Source organism: Psittacula echo, assembly GCF_963264785.1.
Source record: "Psittacula echo genome assembly, chromosome: 17".
NCBI lineage: Eukaryota > Metazoa > Chordata > Aves > Psittaciformes > Psittacidae > Psittacula > Psittacula echo.
In genome coordinates this window covers 5,918,410-5,941,389 of record NC_137753.1, presented here as the reverse complement: position 1 = coordinate 5,941,389, position 22,980 = coordinate 5,918,410, and the positions used below count along the sequence as shown (strand labels likewise).

The window sequence follows — 22,980 nt, the reverse complement described above, 5'->3', positions numbered from 1 at the left end:
TTCTACGTTTGAACACTGTGTCAGATGGGGATGTCAAGAGATCAGAAGTCAGTAATTCAGTGTTGTAATCCCAGGAAAGCTACAGGATATTAACAGTTCTACACAGCTCCTTTGCTACTTGGGATATTCTCTGGCACCATTCCCAAACCAGGCACTCCTGTGGTCCTTGGAGCACAGAAGAAAAGCTCTTTCCTACTGTTGATGACAGTGGCTTGTGTTCTTGTTGTGTAAGGGTGAAAGAGGCCAAGGATTGCCACTACCTCTACTGTGGTCAGAGGAGAGTGGCAGAGGAGGGACTGGGCATGGGCTGATGACTGAATGGGACTGGAGAAGGTCTCCAGGATGATGTGAGTGGTGGAAGCGTGAAGAGGACCTTGTGTGGAACTACTGTGAGGGTGAATGTGAGGGTGATGGTGTGGCTTCAGTCTTAAAGTGTCTGGTATCTCTGTGGATTTCTTCCTGGGGATGGAGAATTCTGAGGTCTTTGCAGATGATGAAGTAGCTGTGGTCCAAGGAAAGCATCCCAGTCTAACAGTGAACAATGGGGAATGTGACCTGCAGCCTGGTATGTGTCTTGGCTGTTGTTCTTAGACACCTCAATCTCATTTCAGACTCCGTCTCCCTCCTCCCCCAAACAGCACGGATCTCAGCTGTTGTGTGACAGAGCTCAGTTAGGCTCTTGGCAACTCAGAGGTTTCCTGCTGGGTGTGATGGTTCTGAGTTACACTGAAGCTGAGCTCAGCTCCCAACTCCGCCAGAAGCATGGGGTAAGACCTCCTGTGTACCAGAAGGAACTGAGTTGCCTATTTAGAAGCTGGGATATCAGTCCTGTTCAATGCACACCTTTTACAGGAGTGGGAAATAGACCATGGCATTTTGCATAGATATTAACACTTCTCTCTGTTAAAGAATAAAAATATTGGGGACCCTTATTTTTAATGCCTTCAAATATTACTAATAGAATATAACAGTAGAGGTGGAGGTGAGAGCTCCTGGGCAGATCCTGATCTTTTAGGCTGCCTTTGGCTGGATGTGATTGAAATCCCAGGCACATTCCTGCAGGTGTGTAAGGCTGCACTGGTTATTCCATCAGGGTGGCACAGTCTCAAGTAATTGTCAGTAATGTCTTTACCCCTCCCTTTCATGTCTGTGAGTCAAAGGTTGGAGATCTTTACTTGCCAGTTCACATTGCTTAGCACAGCTCATATGGACACCAGCTCCAAGTGGGGTTACTCATAAACTCCAAAGGCATTTCAATATATGATTTGACTTCAAGGCTGCAAAATAGCTCAAGGGAAAGAAATTAATGTGTTTCTCTGAAACAAGTACTAGGAAGAGCTTTATGAGTTCCTCATCCCTGCTTTGATCACTGCTTTGAGTTTGGGTAATGGGCAGACACGCCAGTGTAACCCTAGACTAGTCAAGATGAGAGTCCAAGCTGAGATTCTGGCCCTTTTTGCTTCAGGAGCGGCATACGTTGTGTGATTGGACTGATGATCAGAGCAGTGGTTTTCAGAAGCAGCCTGCCACATCCTGTATGCAATTTAGTATGTTAAAACTGTGGCTGAGAGAGGGCCAGGAGGGCCGCTGGAGAGAAGCTGTGGTTCCAAACTGCTGCAAAGGAAACTGAACACTAAACTGAAGAGTTTTGTGTGTTTATTCCTTAACACAGTGGAAGTATCAAAGGTTGTTTGCCCTTATATACAGGTGAGAAGCCATTTAGGTCCTTTACATATGCACTTTGTATTCTGTCAGCTTTGGCATTGCCTTGAAGCTGATCTTATGTGAAAACAGAAGACTTGACTTGCAGTTAACCACTAGACTAGGGGCAGGACCCCTCTTTTCTGCTGCCACTCTGCCATAGGCTCAGTGCAAGTCCAGACAGGTTGGTTTTCTCTCCCTTTCTCTCATCTCAGCCTTTCTTTCCCCAACATGGGTCAGTAACTTGCCTCTCATGGAGAAACAACCTTTAGGTATGTGCAGCACTTTGGTAGATGTGCTTTGAGTTACCCAAAGTCATCTTCTCACCGTGCTAATGGAATGCTGCATCTTGATAGACTTCTTTACCCATCACTTTGCAGGCTCTTGGCAGGCTTTGCCTCATTATGGTCTCCTTGGTTTCCTGAGACATGCATTTTATGTTCAGTTAGTTAAAATACTAATAACAAGCCCTAATAGTTTCATACCAATTTCTTCTCAGCGAGTACTCTATGGGCAGAGAAATGAAAGTCTCTATTAGGGTAATGCATGGACCGTAAGCCCTTGTTGTGGGACAAGGAAAGGGTGTGTGGCAGTGACCTTAAAAGAGGTTAAAACTGAGACTAAAACTAGAGCCCCCTCTTTCCAGCTCTGTGCACGCTCTGCTTCCTCTCAAGACTGAGAGGACTTGTTCCGTAAGGTTGGGTTTTTTGTTGTAATAGAATTAATCCTCATTATTATTGTTACTTAACTTTTACCATTTATCATTGCTGTGTAACTCTCCTGACACTTAAGAAATAAAGGAGAACCGAGTTTCAAGTTAAGGCTGATTTTTCTTTCTTGCTCTAAGCTATTAGCCAGCATTAGCTAATTCTTCCCGATAGCTGTGCACTGTGTTTCATCTCGGAGCATCCGAAGGTGCTTGACAAAGTGCAGATGGGATGCAGTTATTCCAGGGATTTCAATATGGTTTCCACATGGGACATCATCATGTGCCTTGGTCAGGGGGCTCAAAGACAAATTTTACCCTCCTAAAAGTGTCATTTAATGACCAGATCTGCAGCTGTAAATGGAGTTCAGACCATCTATCAGAGATGAAGGCTGGCGGCTCCTTCATAGCACATAATTCTGCAAGCCCAGAAGGAAAGATAGCACATCCTGCTGGAATAGTTAACTGCGCAGCCCAGATTCCTCTTTTCCTTGCAGAGCTAACACCTTGCTGCACATTCTGCTCTGGGAGGGCTTCCATCCACTAAGTAGTATCCCAGGTGGCATGACAGGGTTCTTCCAGGGACACTGGTGGAAGCAGCTTGTGTTGCTGCTTGGATGGACACTGCAGGCTGCAGGTTGCAATCAAAGCAAGTTACAAAAGTAAGAAGTGGCAAAGAACTGCATTTAGCAAGCTGAGATTACCAACCAGCTTGTCTAGCTCTGCAGAAAGTAGCATTTTCTCTCTTACCTGGCTGGAAATCATACTACAACTGGTCTTCTGCCACTTCATACCACCTCTTCACTGGGGTGCGTCACCCTGTGGAGGCTGTTTGTGCTTTCTTAGGTACCAGAGGGGGAAAAAAGAGAGAAAACCAGGTTAAAAGGGTTGGAGTTAAACACTGAGAAGTGCAGGGGGAGTAGTTCCTTCTCCTTGGGCTCTGCTGAGTACAAATGATGGGTTCTTGAGCAGATGGGGCCACATGCAATGAAGAGCTCATCCAAAGGACCCTTCACTGTTACTGTGGTGGGACCTTACTGGTCAGCCACTGCTATAACCTCTAAGTGAGATTCATTGCAGTGAGGAGAAGCCAAAGGAGAGCTACCACAAAAGATGCTTTGGGCAAAGTGAGGTCATCCTCGTCCCCCTGGGAACATCTGATGCAACAGCATTTTTCTAAGGTTTAAACCTTAGAAAAGGTAGTTCCATCAGAACCAGCTTGATGCCACTCAGTGATTTGAAGTGCTCAACCCCTTGCCTTTTGCAGTTCGTCTCCCATCTTTCCAGACTCATCTCCACTGTTTTGATTGTTGCTTTGAAGTAGGGGTGAGTGCCAAGAGAGAAGTTAGGGGCGTTTCTGCAGCAGGATAAGGGAGGTTGATGCCATTCTGTATGAGTATCTGATTTTCACTTGAGATTTGCTGTTGCTGGGAGACCTTGAAAGGACAGGCACATAGTTTGTGAGTATAAATGCACTACAGGATCGCACTGTAACAGAACTGAGATGCAGTAGACTTTGGTAGCAGTAACTGAACAGTCATCAGTAAACTCAAGTTAGATGAAAAAGAGACTGAAACTGGAGGAGACACTCTTCCTTCCTATGAATCCCATAAGCTGTGCCCATCTGCTGACAACGTTGCTTCACGTTTTCCATTACATGCTTCTAATGTCTTCTTAGTAGTCCCCGTGGAGTACCAACATGAATGTTGCCCTCTATTCCCTACACGGTGCCTCATTCCTGCAGACCTGTAAGGCACTATCCCTCCGTAACACACATTCCTCGGTGAAGAGGGTTTTGGAAATGTCACTGAAAATCCCCCCAGGTTTATGTGTGTTTGAATCCGGTGGCAATGAAAAGCCCCAGGAGGCTGGAGGGCAGATTGCTGCACTGCAAGTCGTTTGCTTCCCTCTAGTGTTTAATGTCTTTATTCTAAGCTATACAGTCTTGAGTTCTGCCATGGCCTGGCTGTGCCCAAGGGCTGCACAGAGGAAGAATAAAAGGAAATAAACCTTGCAGGTCTTTCAGACCAGATCCATGGGTAGCATAAACTGACTTGGATTGCATCCTGCTGACAGGTACCACCTTAGGAGCCAGCCCAGCAGCGTAATGTTAAGCACATCCAGACTGGGTGGTTGCAGTTCTCTCTTTTAGGATGGTTTCCATGTTTAGCTCTTAATTCTGCAGTGATGCTAATGTCGCCTGTGTGAATTGGTGGAATGTGATGGGATCTTTGCCCTGGGGGTGAAGAGTAGCTGCAGAACTTGTTTTCTGAATGTGCTGAAAGTCTTCACAGTGTGGGGAAACTTAGGATCTCTGAAGAGGAGGAACAGGCTGAATAACAGTTCCTGTGCTGTTCATTCAGACACCAGCTTCTGCCACATCCCTTCAGTGATAAAGGTCCAAAATCCATTTCTCCTTCCATTTTCAAACAGTGGTGATTTTGGAGGAACTACTTAAGAAATACAAGGATTAAGTGAACTGATGGGGCTCAATGCTTTGCCAACCCTGATTTTATGTCTCTAGGTTACTACTGTGATCTCAGTCTGGGAGGAACCTTCCCTGGCTAATGGCTGTTGTCAGTTTAGTTTCTAATACACCCTTACTACTGGCTTCCTTGTAGGTACCATCAGTCCTGGCATGGATAGCTGGCAGTAAAGGGCGGGATACTGACAGTAAAGGGTGGGAAGCTTGCAATGCTGCTGCTCACATTGATCCTGCTGTGTTGCTGAAACAAATGAGAACAGGTCTTCACTTCCCAGGGTTGACTATCCAAATGGAAGCACTCCTCTCAAACCTGGTTGCATTGTCATGAGCAGCAAACCTGCCAGCGACTGACTCTTGAGACAAAATAATCCCCAGAGTGTGATGGGCTTTCTGAATTCACTGAGACAAGCAACAACCATCACTGTAATTCAAAGGATGGTGTCTTAAAAGAGCTTGCTCATTCTCTGTGTGGTAATGAAGTGCACTGCCCTATACATGAAGAAAAGGGTGAGCAGCTTTCATGCCTCAGGACACTACCTGCTCCCTGCAGGGGTCAGCAAGACTATTTGCTCTGTCATGGAGAGCACAGCTCTAATAACAAGAGATTTTATGCCTTATATTTATTTTCCACTGAAGTGTTAAGGCCTGAGCTCCACAAGAAGCAAGGTATTAGCCCTGATGGCCCAGTGAAGGTGCTGTATTCTGCATTCCCATGTCCACTCTTTAATTGGATTAGCTTGGGGTTTGACTGGAACATGAATGTGGGTTATCTGCTCTCTTCTGTGCTTTACAGGGACACAGAAAGCTTTTTGTGAGTCATGATCCAGTCTTATCATGTCTGTTCCAAGGCAGTCATCTGACAATTATACAACTCATCTTTTCAGTTGTCAAAAGTAAAAGCAGAGCTAATAGAGCTCTCTGCAGATTCAGCCTTTGTGTGGCTACCACCTGGGTCCCTGAGGAATTGAGGAGGTCATTAAGTATGAACTGAAGAGACCAAAGGGCTGGATGTTAATATTGTGCCTGAGCTTCATACTGCAAAAACTACATAAAACTCAATATCTCAGAAAGTAGAGCTTGTACTGGGGTTATCACAGTCCTGCCAAAGGAAGCCATCCCCTTTCTGGCTCAGAGATCCTTGTGTGTGGTAGAATTGATGGATTAATGGCATTCTTTCCGTACCAAGAGTGCTCGCAGGTGCTTGCAGAACCATAGCAGGAGAAAGCTGACTGCATGGTTTTACAGAAAACTACAATACTTTATGCCTTACTCTAGTAGAATTCCAAAAAGGAAGGAGTGAGAGTGATTAACCATCAGTGGCTACGGTTTGAAGTGTGCCAAGTTGGTCATTCCTGACTTAAAGCAGTACCAAGTCACAAGTTACATGATGAAGATTAAGGCCATACCTTTACTCTGCTGTTGATCTCACCCTGCCTGATGATCACACAAGCATTCAAGTCCAGCAGTGGTGTGATGAGTGGTGCCAATGTCAGCAGATGAGCAACTCCCTGGAGTTGGAGAACCCCAGTGAATGCAATTGCTTCTCTGTACCAGGAATGACAGCAGATAGTGGGTGATGTTTTCAGGTCTCAGTATTGTTAATCCTTGTTGAGTTGTGGATTAACAGCGCTACCAGATCCGGTTCTGCATAGGGGAGTTTGGCTCTGGTAGTGGCATCACAGTGTTCTGTGGTAGTGCTGGTGGGATCTGGGCACTGGTAATGATTAAACTTGATATGGGTAAATAAATGGATACTAATAGATAGCAATGATGTTAACAGACCTTTTGGCAGCCTTTCCTGTTGGCTTGCTTGTTTCATGCTGGTAGAAGAATCATTGCAGTGCCACAGGTCATTCAGCCACTGAGCTGTGGTCTACCCCTTCACAGAAAGCAGCTGAACATAGAGAATGAATGTCCTCTTTCATTGAAAGGGAAAAAGAATGTCATTAGCTTGGGATTTTCCTGGAGAAGTCCTGTTGAATGAACAAAGGATTCCTTGAGACCTGAACACACTGTTCCGAGACCTGCATTTGCTGGTGGGCATTTTGGGGCATTTTGAGAAAGAAAGGGGAACTCTTCCCAAATACATCACCTGCAGAACATGGTGCTCCAAAGATTTTGCTCTAGACCGTGTGCTCCAAAACACACCTCTCTCACCTGGAATATAGACTCTTGTTGTCTGTGGAATTCAGGGGGTTATAGATATCCAGAATACAGTGATCTGTTCAGCAGCAGTCACAACTGCCTGACAGGAGGATGGAGCCAGGAGGGGCTGCTCTCTGCTCCCAAGGGATGGGACAAGAGGAACCGGCCTCAAGCTGCACCAGGGCAGGCTTAGATGGAGCTGAGGAACAATTCCTGCCCCACGGGGTGCTCAGGCATTGGAACAGGCTGCCCAGGGCAGGGCTGCAGTCACCGTCTTAAGACTAGAGAGCTTTCCTTACCGAGGATACACATAGTAACGTGCCTCCCTTTCCCTCCTGTCATGTGAATAGGGATGCTGAAGGATACAAAGGAGTTTGTACGATGCTGAGGGGTCTGCACTGGGAAAGCATTTATGAGTTCCTAACAGGAGAAGATCAGGAGAGAGCTGCAGGGAACAGACGGTGTTTATGTGACCTATTGGGAATATTGACTGGGATGCTGAGCGGTTTTCTCAGGCCAAAGACTGGGCTGTTCATACAAACAGAGCATCTCGTGTGCTCGGGTAAATCACTGCCGCCATCAGAAGCACCCAAACCCCGTTCACCTGCGCGGTTTGGGTGCGAAAGGTGGGGTTTAAGGCAAAAAAGCGGTGAACATTGAGCCCCGTCGGTCCCGCTGAGCCCTTTTGCCGCCGCGCCAGCAGGGGGCAGTGAGCGCGGGGGTCCCGCGGGCAGCGCGGCGGCGGTGGCGGGAGGAGGGCGAGCGCCCCCGCCTCCCCTTCACATTCCCCCCCCCCGCCGCCTCCTCTCCCTCATCGCGGGGACCCGGGTTCGCGGCGCCCCGCGGCCCAGCGGCGCGGGGGGGAGCGGCGGCGGCCGCAGGATGCAGGCGGGGCGGGCGGCGGCGGGCTGCCGTTCCCGGGTCGGGCAGCTAGAGAGCAGTGCAGGGAGCGGAATCCCGGCCGAGGAGCCCGTGCGCGGCAGCGGCGGCGGAGCTCCCTTCCTGTCGGGGGCGGCTCTGGGCCGGAGGCCGTGAGAGGAGCCGAGCGGCGGCGGAGGCCCGGGCCGGCTCCCGTCCGCTGCTCCCCTCCTCCTTCTCCCATGGCGGAGACTAAGATCATTTACCACATAGACGAGGAGGAGACGCCGTACCTGGTGAAGCTGCCGGTGCCGCCGGAGAAAGTCACTCTGGCCGATTTCAAGAATGTGCTCAGCAACCGGCCCGTGCACAGCTACAAGTTCTTCTTCAAGTCCATGGACCAGGATTTCGGGTGAGCGGACCCGGGCCCTGCCCCTCCTCTGGCCCCCCTTCCCCGCGCCCCTTCCCGCTGACAGCCCGAGGGGAGGTCTCTCCGCCTCCCTCCGCACCTGCTTCGCTGCCGGTGGCTCGGCTGCAGCGCGGGGCCGGGCTCCGGGCTCACCGCCGGGTGCGGCCCTGCCGCTAGGCCCCGGCACCCGCCACCGGCACCCGGGGAAGCCGGCAGTGCCGCCGCTAACATGGCGGCCCGGCCCCTGCTGCCGCTGCCGCCTCACCCCGCGGTCGCACCGGGGGCTGACAGCGCGGCCAGAGACCTCCGAGTCCTCTCGGCTTGTGCTCAGCCCGGGCCGGGTTCTCCCCCGGCCGCTCTGTTACCCGAAGCTGTTACCGTGTGGGTGAGGCCCGGAGGGTTTGGGCCGGGAAGGGGGTTCTGGAAGGTCGGGCTGCAGAAGCGCTGGAAGGGGAGCGGAGGGGCCGGTGTGGGCAGCGGGTTGTTCTCTTGGGTGCTGAGCGGTCGGTGCTCGGAACCACCGCTTCTTGACACCACCACCGAGGTGTTTTGCTGCTGAGGGAGCAGGAGAAGACAAGGGCCAGGCTTTCAAACGACCTCTGTGACCCTGTAGGCCAAATTCGCGGCTGGAGCTCGGGATATTTGCCATGGATCTCGTCCCCGCACACCGATGTGGGTTGTGTGCCACTGGGCTTAGTTACAGCCCTCATAAAATAGACCAATACAAATGCGCTTGACAGCTGGCCTGGCGCTTCCAAATGTATTAATCCTCTTGTAGCAAATCACTTTGTACTCACATCCGTCACTGGCCAGGCTGTTTTACATACATAAGCGCCTTGTCAGTGAAAAAGAGCAGGTTTGTGGGACACTAATACAGCCCTGACTAAAATAACGCTGTGGCTGAGGTGTGGGGTTTATATTTGGTAAGATAGATCATCCCGAACATCCTTCTCTGTCTTACCCTTTTCATGTTACATGTGTTCTTATCCATGGTGGAAAGCGGCTATTGTTTGTTGACATGTGTCTCTGCTGTGGCGAGCTGTTGGTACTGGCGTGTTGCTGTCGGAGTTGTTCATGGATTGGCTTCTTGTTCTTCTGGATTGTGCAAACAAGTTTCTTGGGATGCAGCTACACAAACTGTCTGCTTGCAAAATAAGGGCTGGGAAATTGCCTCTCCATCAGTTCTTCCCCTTCCTCCTCCAGTGACGGGGACACGTACCCCCGCTGTGGTCGTGGGACACAAGCTCTTCAGTTTGTGTGGTGCAACCTCAATAAAGGATGCTGGGTTTGTTGTGCCTTCAGTGCCGCTGCTGCAGAGATCTAGTGCTAGGAAACATCAACATGTGGAACACGCTAGGAACCTCTCTAATGCCTTTGGGCTGTTCCTGAGCTTTGACCAGGGAACAGAGTAATCCTATGGTGGATTCTCTCTTAGTCTTGAAACGGGGGTGAAAATTGTCTGTTATTCTTGTATTGCCTTGGAAATGGAGATGGGGGAAGGTGCAGGGCTGCAAATGGGTGATGAGAATTAGGACCTGTACGTTCTGTATCTCTTATTGAAACTATCACCTCAAATATAGGTGCTGAGTGCATTAGGGTGGTGATGCGCTGTCTTGAGACAGGTAGAAGTAACTGCACGTGGTGACTCTTGCAAGTCAATGAGCTGTCAGCCAGATTATTGTTGCTTTTGTGTGTCAACCACATTTGTGTTCCTCTCTGAATCCTAAATACTGCTGAAACCCAGGGAACTAGCAGAAAACTCACTTTGGCTGTCTCAGCAAGTGTTCATGGTAGAGAAGGGTTCCCTTTCATCATCTTATCTTCAAGCTGACTTTAACTGGTGTTGCAAATAGGTAATGGTAGATGCAGTTGCCAGTAACCATAACAAAATCGTGTGTCTGATTTCTACTCCTGTGCCTGGAAATGTCCTCCACAGAAATTCCTTTCTGCGTGTTCTCTAAGTGATCCTTGAGCATGAGCAACAGGAATGATTCGGTTTTACGGGCAGTGCTGCACAGTTCTGGTCTCCTGTTGCTGCTCTATGGCTGTGTGGAGCGATGACTTGGCATGGGGACCGCTGCTTGGCAGCATGGTTTGTAAATCCCACTGTGGAGTGAAAAGTACTTCTTGTGTTAGGAAAGCAAATGTTTTCCTGGAGATGTGGAGCCTCCTTGAGAAGCCAGTGATCGGGAACTGACTTTGCAGTGCTGGACATGTTGTTGTAATTAAGGCACAGCCTTTCCTGGACCCTGGAATAATGTAATAAATAATAGTGTTCAGAAACAGTGGATGTGTTGATTTGTTTCTAGCTGTGAAAGATAGAGCCGCTAAGGGCTTGGACTTGGGTTGGGGATGTGGAGCCACGTCAAGCTGCATTCTGAAATGAAGCAGTTATGTTTTGTGTACCTGGGCTGAGCAACCAGCCTGCTTTCAGCTTTGCTTCTCAGAAGGTGTGGGAGAAGAGAGGTGTAGAAGTGGTATATTTCCTTCTGGATTTCTGTTATAGTTTAATTTACTGCTCTGCCTTTCAGTCTTAGTGTTATACTATCAGTAAAGCTGTGGAAAATAGACCCAGTGGGGAAGCTTCATCTTGATTTTCCTTCCAATTGTCCAATTGGGTTCTGACTTGAAAGCTTAACCCTTGGAAGTGCTTTGTAGCTTCTGTTCTTTTCTAGTCAGTGGGAAATGAAGCAGGGACATTATAGGATCAGACCCATTGATGTGCCAGCATCCACCAGCAATGGCATTGAGGAGAGGTGACATTTGTGATATGTGTTTTCTAGACAAGGAGCTGTGTCATCAGTTGTTTAGTTGCTTTCAGCAACTGATTCCTTCCTCTCAGGGGAAGAGCTCAGGGGTCACTTCCCATCACTGAAACTGTTGATTCTGGGGTTGCAGCCACGCACAGCCCTGCAGTAATGCATAATACAGTGATGCATAATGCAGTTCTCCTGGTTCTTTGATGATGGCAAAATGACACTAGAAATAAAGCTGTAGTTTGGGCTGCTGGGGCTCTCAGACTGAAACTCTGACAAATGCTGCATAAACTGTTGGATCCAAATGATACAAAATGAATCTGTGTGAGGTTATTAGTCCTCTGTAAGAGGAATTCCTGACTGTGTGCTCTTAAACATTTGTTATTTGCAGAGCTTTTCTTGTAAGACACTAACCCTAACTTCCAAAAATGCCAAAGTATCAATGTCTATGATCTGTTCAGTTGATGTATCGCCAGGGAAGGAACTGCTGATAGTGTCTTTCAGTACCGCGGGATGGGAAGAGCAAGTCAATCTTGGGCTCTGCAGTCTTTATCCATCAAACACCACAGTCTGTTCTGCCATCCTTCTGGGTGAGGTTCAAGTCCTCATTCTTTCCATTGTGTGAACTAATACTCTTTTGATTATACTTCTTTAGGGAGTACTTTGAGGAGTGGCTTTTTAGGCATTCCTTTGGTATCAGCAAAAGAACTTCCTTTTAAACTGCACTTTTAGGTGCAGTTGTTCGTTGTGCAGAACTTGATTTGCTTGGTATTCTGTGTGCTGAAAGCTGGCGAGCAAAATGGGATTTAAAGCAGCAGGAATCAGGTTTGGGATTATGAGCTGAATGTGGCAATCTCTGATACAAGAGGAACAGAGAAGCACTGCTTTGTGTCTTTTCTCATGCAGGCAGTGTACCTTCTCTGTTCTCCCCCTTGCCTTAAGAGGAGCCCTAACTGAGAAGCAGGAGTCCTAAGTAACAAGTGTCTTGCTATGGAGAAGGTTTTGAGTTGAGTTCTGTGCTTGGAAAACATGTTTCCGTGCTTATTCAGGGATAAGGCAGCAGACTGGACAAAAGGGTAGGATTCTGCCTCTTAGGAGGACTCTGCTGTGCTGTGGAGTAGTAAGAGCATCGTTTTGGGATGGGGGTTTTTGAGTAGTTATTGCAAGCAGGATTTTAATGAGGTACTTTTGCTGGTGTTTTTAAGGAGATCCCTCAAGACTAAAGAGCAGCATGAAAGGATGCCCACCTCCATACTTGTTTGAAAGCTGAACGAGAGGTGACAGAGGCTCATATAGGTCAGTTACAGGTAGGAGTTTGTCTTTTTTGAAGCAGAATAAAATGAAGGCAAATGATTTGTATTTGCATTAGCAGATATGGAGCTGGTAGATTCATGTGCAGAGTGGGCTAAAAATAGCAGCTTAGGAAAATGATCTTTGTAGCTCTGTGACAAGGACTGATGCCCACAGTCTGTATGGATCAGAATTAGGCAAGGGGACATTGAGGAAACTAGCTGTATGGATGGAGAGGAATACTCCACAGACTGCAAGACCTAGACGTAGGATGGATGTGAAGGTCTAGAGAGCACTCAGAGGATTCAAGATGATGTGCAGGCTACTGACCTGAATGATGAACAGATAGGAAGAGGTGCGCCATATAACGCTGGGCCTTGAAATATAACCAAGGTGATCTTTACAAAGCAGCCGTGTATGGTCTGTGTGCTGGTTTTCCCATGTGCATCTCTGTCTCCCTCCTATTTAGTCTCCTTTAGTCTCCTTTACCCTCAGTGTTATTGAGGGAACAGGGTGTTTTTAGAAGGGTTAAATGAGTAAGGAAGTAATTCTGTGAGGGTAGAGCTAATGGAAGCAGGAAGATCTGTGTCCTTGCAGTGTTAACCCTCTGTATTTTCTCTGTTATCTCAGGCTGCTTCATCAATCAGTCGATACCCAAAGACCTGAGATACAGTCAGACTGAGAAAAAGCCAGCAGTTTACTTGGGCACAGGGCTAAAAAGGGTTGGCAATTACTGCTGGTAATTCACATATTTCACCATACAGATCCTTGCAAATGCCTGTGCCATGTTTACTGAACATAACTATTGGATAGCAAGTGTGCTCAAACAGATGGAGCAACAGTTGGGTTTCTTGTAACGATGTTTCTTATCCTGTACCTTTTTCGGCCAGGTTTGCCTGTCTGTAGGCTAGAAAGGAATGATTGTGTAAGAGTCAGAGCTGCCTGCAGGTCAGGCTGGGACAGCTCTGATGTAAACTCGCATGGCTGACGAAGGAAATGCATGCAAGGCACGCTCCAGCCCATGGCTGAGATTCATGACCCTTCTCTCCTGCTGTGCTGCCAGCTTTGCTCTGGGAGGCTGTAGCAGGGTATGTGGCACTGCTGAAGCTCTCATTGGGACTGCTCCAAAGCCCAGTGAAGTCACTGAGACTGTCTCTGAAATGCACTGAATCTTGAGCCAGGTTGTTGCTGAACTGTTCTGTCACGTGGACAGTCCTGGTTGGGATGTGGAACTCACTGTGAGTGCAGTGGAGGATGCTTTCCCCATGAACCCTACGATGGTGAAGTAGATTGAGAAGAGAAGATGCTTTGGTTTTTATTAGTCCTTTGAGACAGGTAATAAAACTGAGTGTAGTGACTCTGGCTTTACAGTTCAGTGGGTTGGTGATGGTTCTTCCCAGCTCTCATTTCACGTAGCATGGTCTGTTGCACATTTAAATCACAGAGCCAGTTAGGTTGGAAAAGACCTTCAAGATTACTGAGCCCAACCATTAACCTGGCACTGCCCAGTCCACCACTAAACCATGTCCTCAAGTGTCCCTAAGTTCCCAAATTTCAGCTTGATTCAGTCAGATAAACTTGGAATTATGTTCTGAAAATAGGGAAGTGTTCAAGGCCAGGTTGGACACAGGAGCTTGGAGTAAGCTGCTCTAGTGGAAGGTGTCCCTGCCCGTGGCAGGGGGTTGGAACTGGAAGAACTTTTAAGGTCCCTTCCATCCCAAACCATTCCATGATTTATGATTACTAAGAGCAGATCCTCCACCCAAGTATCTGGATCAACAACCACATGGAGGACTTCAGGGAGAAGGAGAATTCTTAAGACTGCAAAGGAGCTTTCATTAATACCTGCAGAAAGCTGCAGTTCTGTTTCCCAACGGAATCAAATGGAGAGTTTCATAGTTAAAGCACTGAATTGAGACTTGGGAAATAGCAAATAAAATGGATTCAGCCACAGATTTAGGCTTGGACCAGCAGTGAAGTGCTTGGACCCAGTGAAGTGCTGAACCGAGGCCTGTGTTAGTCACTTGCCTGATGAGAATAGCCTTTATTTCTCCCAGCTTTTTCCCATTTTCCCTGTTGAAGCTTATAAACCTCCTGCAGACTGTGCCTCTTGTTCTGCTGTTTATACAGCATCAAGCACTGCTGCTTTTCTGTTTGCTGACATCAGAAAGCACTATTGTAGCATCAATAATGTGTCTAAGAACACCAGCCTAAGAGACCTCAAAGCTCATACTTTGTAACCACACTAGGTTAGCTCAGACATACCTCGCCAAGCTGATTCTGATAGCTGTCTGCAGTACAAGTCACTGCTTATTTTAACGTCCCAACTGTAATGTAATCTAAATATTTCAAACAACCCCTGTTTTCTGCTGGAACCTGAGCACTGCTCTGCGCTCAGGGTGGAGCATGTTCTATTTATTAAAGGCTAATGCTATGAAAACATGCTAAAGGGATACATCAGATTTGGGCTGCTTCCTGTGGCTGGTGATCTGCAGTGGGACAAGTTAGAAAAACAAGTTTCCTACTGTTCAGTTAATGAGCACCTCCACATAGTGTATGCACAGTTTTGTTCCTCTTCTTCTTTCCAGTGCTCAGGTAGACTTGTTTTGGCTTGAGAATACGCACATAGAGTGTGCAGCTGCTGGAAACATTAACCATCTCTGTAGGATTCGTGTGCAGCAATGGGCTTGCTGTAGCTCTGATTAGAGTTTGCCCATGGATTAGTTTGAATTAAATGGGATTTATTTAATAATAATAATAGTTTTTGGAAGGCTGTCACCATTCTGGCCTGTCACAGGAGAGTGAGCAACAGTCAGGAGGAGATCCAGATGCACAGGGAGGAGGTCTATGCTCAGTGCTTTGAAACTAACCCAGAATAGCTATGGAATAGATGAAAATTTGGAATGAAGGAATTAATTTACATACAGTATTAAAGCCTGCAGAGATTACTATGGTATATTTGAGCTCAGCGCAGCAGCTCCTTCCAACAGCAGCTCACCTCCAAGCACAAGCAAGCATTTTTGCTTGCAGTTCAGATTCTGCTTTAAATGCAGCCTGCTATTGGCCACCCCAACTGTGTGCAAGCTGGGCAGTTACCATTCTGGTTAGTACTGTCAGGGAGTCACTGAGGAGCTCTAACCATCTATTTCAAGTGCTGTGCCACAGTGTTAGGTGGACAGGTTGACAAGGGTGGTGTTTATGAAACAAGACAGGCTGGGAACTGGATGAGCTTTCAGGTCCCTTCCAACCCAAACCATGCTGTGATTCATTGTCCAAAGTAGTCTTGTGGAGAGTGACTTCAGGTGGTGCCAGGTAGGCATTCCCTGGGCCTGTTGTGGTGTGGTCCTTTCCCTGATGCAATGGGCCCTGTGAAGAAGCAGAACTGGAAAAGAATCAGCCCTACATTAGCATGAATTTAAGCCTAGGCCTTTTCTTGTGCATGCTACAGGGCCATGACACAGAGACTTACCTATCTTCTACATGGTACAGAACTGCCTTAGATGTAGCCCATCAACAGCCAGTTAAAGTCTTTTGGAAGCTGTTTTCTCATCGTGATTTTAGTTGGCCTGAAAATCAACGTGTTAAAAAGGTAAATTCCTAACAGATTCTCAAGGAAGCAGCATCTGTTGTAGTAACATCTGATATTTTGGGTTTTTCTCTTGGAGTTCATGGCAGCTCCCACTGTTTTCTGACCTTCTTTTACTTTGAGAGTATACAGAAAATTCCTCTCTTTACACACCCTCCAAACCCTGGCGGAACGATCCTCTTCTGGAGGAAAACAATGAAGAGGTCGTTCTGCTGTCCAGAAACCTGCAAATCTGAGGGCTGCATCCAGCTGTCTCCTGAGAAGATCCCTTTAGATACTAAATCCTGCTTGTTTTCCCAAACTTGATAATAACCTTGAGCTGAAAGACACCCCTTGGATGCCACTGCCACCACGATGCCATTTTCTGATGTAATTAAGCACCAGCTCATGGTTTAATGAGTGTTTTGGGGAAGGATGTCACTGGTGATTTTGCTGATGCTGTTTCAGGGTCCCAGTCCTAAGAGGAGGCTACTGCAGGCTTGAACTCCAGTTTCTGCTGTGGAGTTTAATCAGTTGAGACAAGCTGCTGAGCAAATACAGAGGAATTTACAGTGCTTGAGGAAGGAGGGACCTAAATAGTTGCCTTATGATTGTGTTGTGGCTTATTTCCATGTGAAGTGTAACTGAGGGAATAATGATCATTTTTGGTTATTTCACTGGCCTTGGTAAGATGAAGCATAAAAAGAAGATATTCAAAGCATGCAAAACATGGTATTTTCCATTCAGTTATTGGAGTGAAACACTTGAGGGTAATAAGAGAACCCCTTCACCTTACCACTATAAGGGTGGGACACTGGCACAGAGTGCCCAGAGAAGCTGTGGCTGCCCCATCCCTGGCAGTGTTCAAGGCCATGTTGGACACAGGGGCTTGGAGCAAGCTGCTCTAGTGGAAGGTGTCCCTGCCCGTGGCAGGGGTTGGAGCTGGATGAGCTTTAATGTCCCTTTTAACCCAAACCAGTCTGGGATCCATGATTGCGCCATTGACGTGCTATGGATCACTTGGTTCTTGGGTTTACTTTTCCCTGTTTCGTCATTCCTGAAGAAGATAACATCTCCTTGCTGAAAAGTACTTGGACTTTACCAACAGGTAAAGTGAGGTTGCCATCCTTGGCTTTGTCAATAACAGAATTGGTGCAGACCATGCGTGCCTGATCAGTGTGAGAACTGATCTGGATGGGATGTGTGTGGGTCTGCTGCAGGCAGAGGGTGATGTGATGCTGATGATCCATCAGCTGGTTACTTAATGGAATGTGCCTTAGGGCTGTGATACAGGAGGTGGATTCTGAGGCCCCTCGAATCTTATAAGGATGGCATTTTTGAGTTGTAATGACCAAGGTGTGGAGTCCATCCAATGCCATGGAAAGCTGCTGGGTTTGGGTAATTCTACTTCTAAGATATCTCTGATTTTGGACGAAATGTCTTATAGAGGTCGTTGAACAGTTTGTGAGGAGCAGCCCTAAAAGGGACCCTCCAGATTTTGAGTTACTTCTTTATTTTTAGCCTCCCTTTGCATTTCTGAGGTGTAGAAGTTGATGCGTTTGGAAAATCCTTAGTAAGGAAGTGTGCAAACACTGTTTGTTAACAGCTCTCTTACTGTGGGGAGCTGGGACAAGAGCTCGTGTCTTAACAACTGTCAGGCTGTTGAAACCAAGCATTCATCACATCAAGTTTAAGAGGAACAGATACTGAAATTGTCTCAAAGTAAGAGTTTTGTTAGTTAAATCCTATCTGTAACCGGGGATATTTAAATGGATTTTCTCCGCCTTCCCTCTGGAATGTGAGCAGAATGACTGCGTGGGTTGAAGCACTGGTTTGGTATTTGAGCTCCGAGTCCAATTCTCCCTCTTCCAGCTACTCTGTATTTGACCTTGAGTAAGTGATCTAGTCCCTGATATTACAACCAGTTCAACTTGTGCCTCTTTTAATTTATGGACCTGAGTCGTGCCTCTGGAGGAGACTGTAAACATGTTAAAATTACATGCCTGGGAAACTTGTAAATAGGGGCTCTCACCTGGAGTTTCAGAGCTGTAGATCAGAGTAAAGCTCAGCCTTGCTGCACGCTGGCATAAATGCTGAGAGCTTGCACAAGTGTGCCCATGCAAATCACATTTCTCTTTCCTTTTGTTGTGCTGAGTCCAAGAGGGGCTCTTTCTCCCCTCCCTGCCCATCACTTTTTGGCAGTGATTGCAGTCGAAGTTCTTTGCCATGACCAGCTTCAGTGATTGTTCCACTTGTACCTGCGTAATATTTTCCATTGAGCTTACTATTGTGTTTGAGTTCTTTAAATCCTATAAACAAACAACAATGATTTGCCCGGGAAGCACCCAAAGAGTGGGTTTGCAGGGCTTTGGGGGCTGCTCTTTAAATCGATTTATTTCCAGCTGTATTTTATGACCTTTTCAGTTATGGACTGAAAAAAAGTGGATGGAACAAAACTACTTGAGGTCAAAGACTTGCCTGGTACAGAGATGAGGACGGAGGAAGGATGCAGGACAAGCTTTATGTGGAAGAGAATATGCAAAGAGGTGTCTGACTGTAATTACATCTTGCTCTTGCTGAGGAAGAAAGCTGCCCAGTGGTAGCAAGTGATGGCAAGATACAAGTGCTGCAGAAACATGAATATGCAGGACGCTCTGGACCAACCGTGTTGTTCCTAACCAGAGGTGCCAGTTAAACTGCTGGATTCAAGGGAGAGGTTGGATTTCTGATGTCATGGGGAGACATGCGGGGATACTTAGTCACTGGGGATGGTTGAGCAAGTGCAGCGCTTGCAGACGTGCTTAACGAGTTCCCCATTTCAGTCTATGCAAAAATCCTCACTGGCTTCAATGGGACTAGAAACTAATCCTGAAATGGTACAGAGTGTACCTTCCAAAGAGCTTTGGGGAGTTGGAATGAAGGTAAAGTAAGGGATGGCCCTAAAGCCTGCGTGAATGCGTTTGGTGTTACTTGATTCATGATGACTCTTGCACAGTGTGTGCTGATCAGCTTGGAGTGAAGGTAATAACAGTTTTCAATGCAGGGTGAATGTATTTGCTGTTCTCAGAGCTGTTTCAGCTTGTGCTAGAGTCTCCAGCTTGTAAGGATTGCCTGTAGTGGAGATGGGAATCCTCTTCCTCACGTGGTACTGGGTAGATGCATCTGAAGCAGGGCAATCAAATAGTTAACGTTGGGAAGCCTGCCTGCCTGTCTTTCAGCTTGTCCCAGCAGGGGTTCCATTTCATGCTTGACATTAGCCATGCTGTTCCAGCTCCTGCCTCTTTCACATCCTGCTTTTCATCCCCCCGCCCTCCTTATGTTTTTTTAATCCATCTCTTATTCAGTGTAGTTAATAAGCAAATTTGTCATCTGCTGAGTTTTGTCTTTGCTTTGCTCCCCCCGCCTCCCCTTCAGACCCAGTGAACACTGAGCCAGTGAATTGCAGATAATGCTGCTGTGAATTCTCCTTTGCTGCAGGGCAGCTTCGCATGTGGAGTGCCAAAGTGACTCTGGTTCCTGTGACTGAAACCAGGCACCGCAAAAAGAGCTGGGAGCTTCATTCCTACAGGAGGGGCTCATGGCTGTTGAAGCTTTAGGAGGCATCTCCTTGACAGGTTCTTTTTTGGGAGACATCTATGGCTGCTCTCTCTTGGCCTTGTCCTCTGAGTGTATCCCTATTATTGTGAATCAGGCACTCTGAGAGCAGGCTCAGCTGTGCTGTTGTACTTTGCATTCCTACTCCTGACAGCCGCAGAGAAAGGGATGCGTTAGGCAGAACCTCTTCCTGTGCTTGGCAATTTGGCTCCTATTTGCTCCAAGCTTTTTCAGGCTGTTGTAATTATCATGGAGACACGGATGTGGTAAGTGTCAGCTTGTACATAAAGCACTTGGAGTAAACCCTCATTTTTCTCATCTAGAGAGTGAGGAAGTTCCACTGTGCTCTCCTTTCCCTTGATAACCATGGAGCACTAGTAAAGCTTTTCAGCTGGGTGAGGGCAGTCTAGAGAACCAAGCCCAGTCTAATGTATTTAGGGGCAGGGATTAGTGTATTGTACTAGTGCTGGATAACATCCCAGTGCTCTCTCTGGAATATGAGTTTTGCAATCTTGATGTGCTCAATGGGAATACATTCCCTCCTCAGACACACAAGGGAACAAGATGTCAGGGAGCCGGGGGGGGGAAGCGTTTAAGGTGTTACAGATGTATCCTTTTTAAAGAAGATTCTTGCATTTTTCTTTACATGAAATAAAGGTGGAAGTAGCAGAAAACAAGTGAATAGAAAGTATAATTTATCCTGGGACTGTGGCCTGGGATACTGGATACAGGAACAAATTCATGGCGTAATTACCCAGCGAAGCCTGGCAAAGTGACTAAGGGCTGCTTCCAGTGAGTGCTTCTGGATGCAATTGGTTTTGACAACCCTGAGTCTATCACTGTCATTCCAATAAAATGTGTTGCTTCAAATTAAGCGAAATAAGACCTTTCTTCTCTTTTAGAGGCCCAGAAACTCTTGGGTCTTATTGTTCCTTTCTCCTTTTATCCTGAGGGCTTCTAGGAGCAATAGCAGTGGTGATTTGTCTCTGCATTCCAGCTGACAAGCTTTACAATATGTCAGTTAATAATTGGGGCGCTGTGAACTCTCAGCAGCAGATTGAGTATCAGCAATAGAGCATTAGAGCTCTATTTGTTTTATTTCTATGTCAGACAAATCAAGCAATGGCTTTATAGCTCTACAGAAATGGGACATGCTTGTGAACCTTCATGACCTCAGGGATCTGATGGTGGCTTTTGGGTAGGAAACAATGATGTGGATGTTTGAGCCCTTGGTTCAGCTTCCAATGCCTGGGAGTTTAGTAGCAGACAGACCACCACTGTCCCTTGCCCTGTTGTTGAAAGGCTCAACAGAAAGGCAAAGGTTGACTTGATCCCTGCAAACATAGGGTCAGAGAATCATAGGATGGTTTGTGTTGGAAGGGACCTTAAAACTCTTCCAGTTCCAACCCCTGCCACGGGCAGGGACCCCTTCCACTGGAGCAGCTTGCTCCAAGCCTCTGTGTCCAACCTGGCCTTGAACACTGCCAGGGATGGGGCAGCCACAGCTTCTCTGGCCAAAACATGTCTGTTGGCAAACAGAGGTTCTTCTGAGGGTTAAGGATTGACTCATGGAGGGTTCTCCAGAGTCAGGAGAATGCTTAAGCTTTCTTGGAGCTGATAGTTTTCTCCTTCTCCTTCCTGGAAGTCTCCTTCATTCCTTCCAGTCAATACCTCGTGGCTGTTTTGTCCTCAGAGGATGCTGGATGTCACATTGACTTCAACTTAGCAGTCCTCTGTGCATCCAGAGAAGGATGTGTGGGACAGACGTGTCCAGTGCTGCATGCGTTGAAGAAATGTGTTTCTGCTTTTCAGCAGTTATTCTAAGAGTTTGCCTCAAATATTTCCCTCTTAACAACTGGATTTGGTTCTTTAACTCTTTAAATCTTAGGCTGTTGGGTGTAAGTACTGGATGTTACCAAATCTGTAGCTGCTCATGGAAAACCTGGCTCTTAAAATTGTATTAGCTCTTGAAAACCTATTCTAAGTAGCCACAGAACTGCTTTGACTTTTCCTTGCCAAGGCTGCTGCTTTCTCACATTCATATATTCGTGTGCTTTAAAATACTTTATACTCAGAGCAGTCAGGTAGAATAAATCAACCCAATAGAGACCTGCAAATCTGTCAGCTCAGGAGCTCCTAAAGATGCTTTTCTCGAGGGATAGTAAGTATAGAAATCTAAACGCAAAACAAAACCAGCTCTTAAATCTGTTATTCCTTTCCTGGTATGATTCACTCTCCTGAGTGTTCCCCTGCAAGTGCAGATGTCAGAGAGCATTCCAAAAGTGTTCTGCGCAGGCAGGGTACCAAAGTTGAACCTGTGCTCTCAAAAGGAGCTGGCTTCTGGGCTGGAGGCCCAGTGCTGCTGGAGAACAGTGTTTGCTGGGGCAAAGTGAAGGAGCTACCTGACAGCACCTCCTTTGTCACTGTGTTTTCTTATGGACAGATTTCCTTTCACTTGGGACATGGTCAGAAGGTGGTGTTAGGAAGTTATAACAGAGATCCTGCTATGGTGTCAGAAACTGTCAGCCCTCTGTAAGGTCCTGTAAGAGAGATGGTTGCTTCATGGACCTTTCCAACCCCAACTATTCTCTGATTCTATGTGTATTTCTGACTTACCCACCAGACAAACTGACTTTTAAAAGGGTTTTTAGTGGCTTATTGGATGCTGGTTTTAAAAGCAACAGCCAGACCTTTACCTGTGGGTACTCAGCATGTGTCTGGGCAAATTTAAGCACCTAATCTATGTTTCAAAGTGTAATGCCCATCCCTGCTGCCCCTCTTCTCATCCACGCTCTCTCCTTTATTTAATAGCTTCTTTTCCTCTCTTCAGACTCCAGGGATCAGTAATTAAGAAATCAGCCTCTGGCTGCTTGGATCACTATTGGCAAACTGCTGCAGTAACAGAGCTGCTGGTCTGCCCGAGTTTCTGACAGCAAATGAGTAAAGATAGGAGCACAGCTGTAATAGAAGAATGGGCAGATTACAAACCCACTGGGATTGGGTCTCTTCTTATCTGGCTCTGCCAAACAGCGGGATATGTGTCTCAATGAAACAAAAATTAGGAAGTGACAAAGTGAAGTGTTACTCTGGAGAGATGCTATTGGTATCCTTCTGCTGAAATAGGATTTGGAAAGCTCAAGAAGCTATGCAGGATTTACAGTGTGAATTGGTTGGGTTGGAGCTCTTCAGCCACCCTTTACTGTGTAACAAAAGCAGCAGCAGAATCAGACTTCACCTCTTCCAGTGTTACCTTCTCTTGATGCTGAGGCAATTGAAAGTCTGAGCTCTGAAAAACTGCTTAACTTCTGGATTGGAGCTCAGGAAGTACATAGGATTGTGGTGCTTGCGAACACTGTGATGTGAATTTGGGCTCTTCTCATTAGTTTGAACTTGATGGGGCAAACAGCTTTTGCTTCTCTAACAGGATTTGGAAGAAATCACAGTCCTGCAGTGTGTTGCAGGCTGAGTATT

At 46.9% G+C, this 22,980-nt stretch overlaps 1 protein-coding gene across 5 annotated transcripts in view; it reads left to right on the top strand.

The window, feature by feature from the left end:
- The first annotated feature begins 8,008 nt into the window (after positions 1–8,008).
- DVL1 (dishevelled segment polarity protein 1) overlaps positions 8,009–22,980 on the top strand; it is a 77,799-nt gene continuing 62,827 nt past the window's right edge. For all 5 annotated transcript variants that reach the window (XR_013958166.1, XM_080631053.1, XM_080631051.1 and 2 more), the window contains exon 1: positions 8,009–8,307. Coding sequence is in view for 4 of the 5 variants with exons in the window: in XM_080631053.1 (XP_080487179.1) it covers positions 8,138–8,307 (170 nt within the window). In the remaining variant the exon portion in view is untranslated. The remainder of the gene's footprint in view (positions 8,308–22,980) is intronic.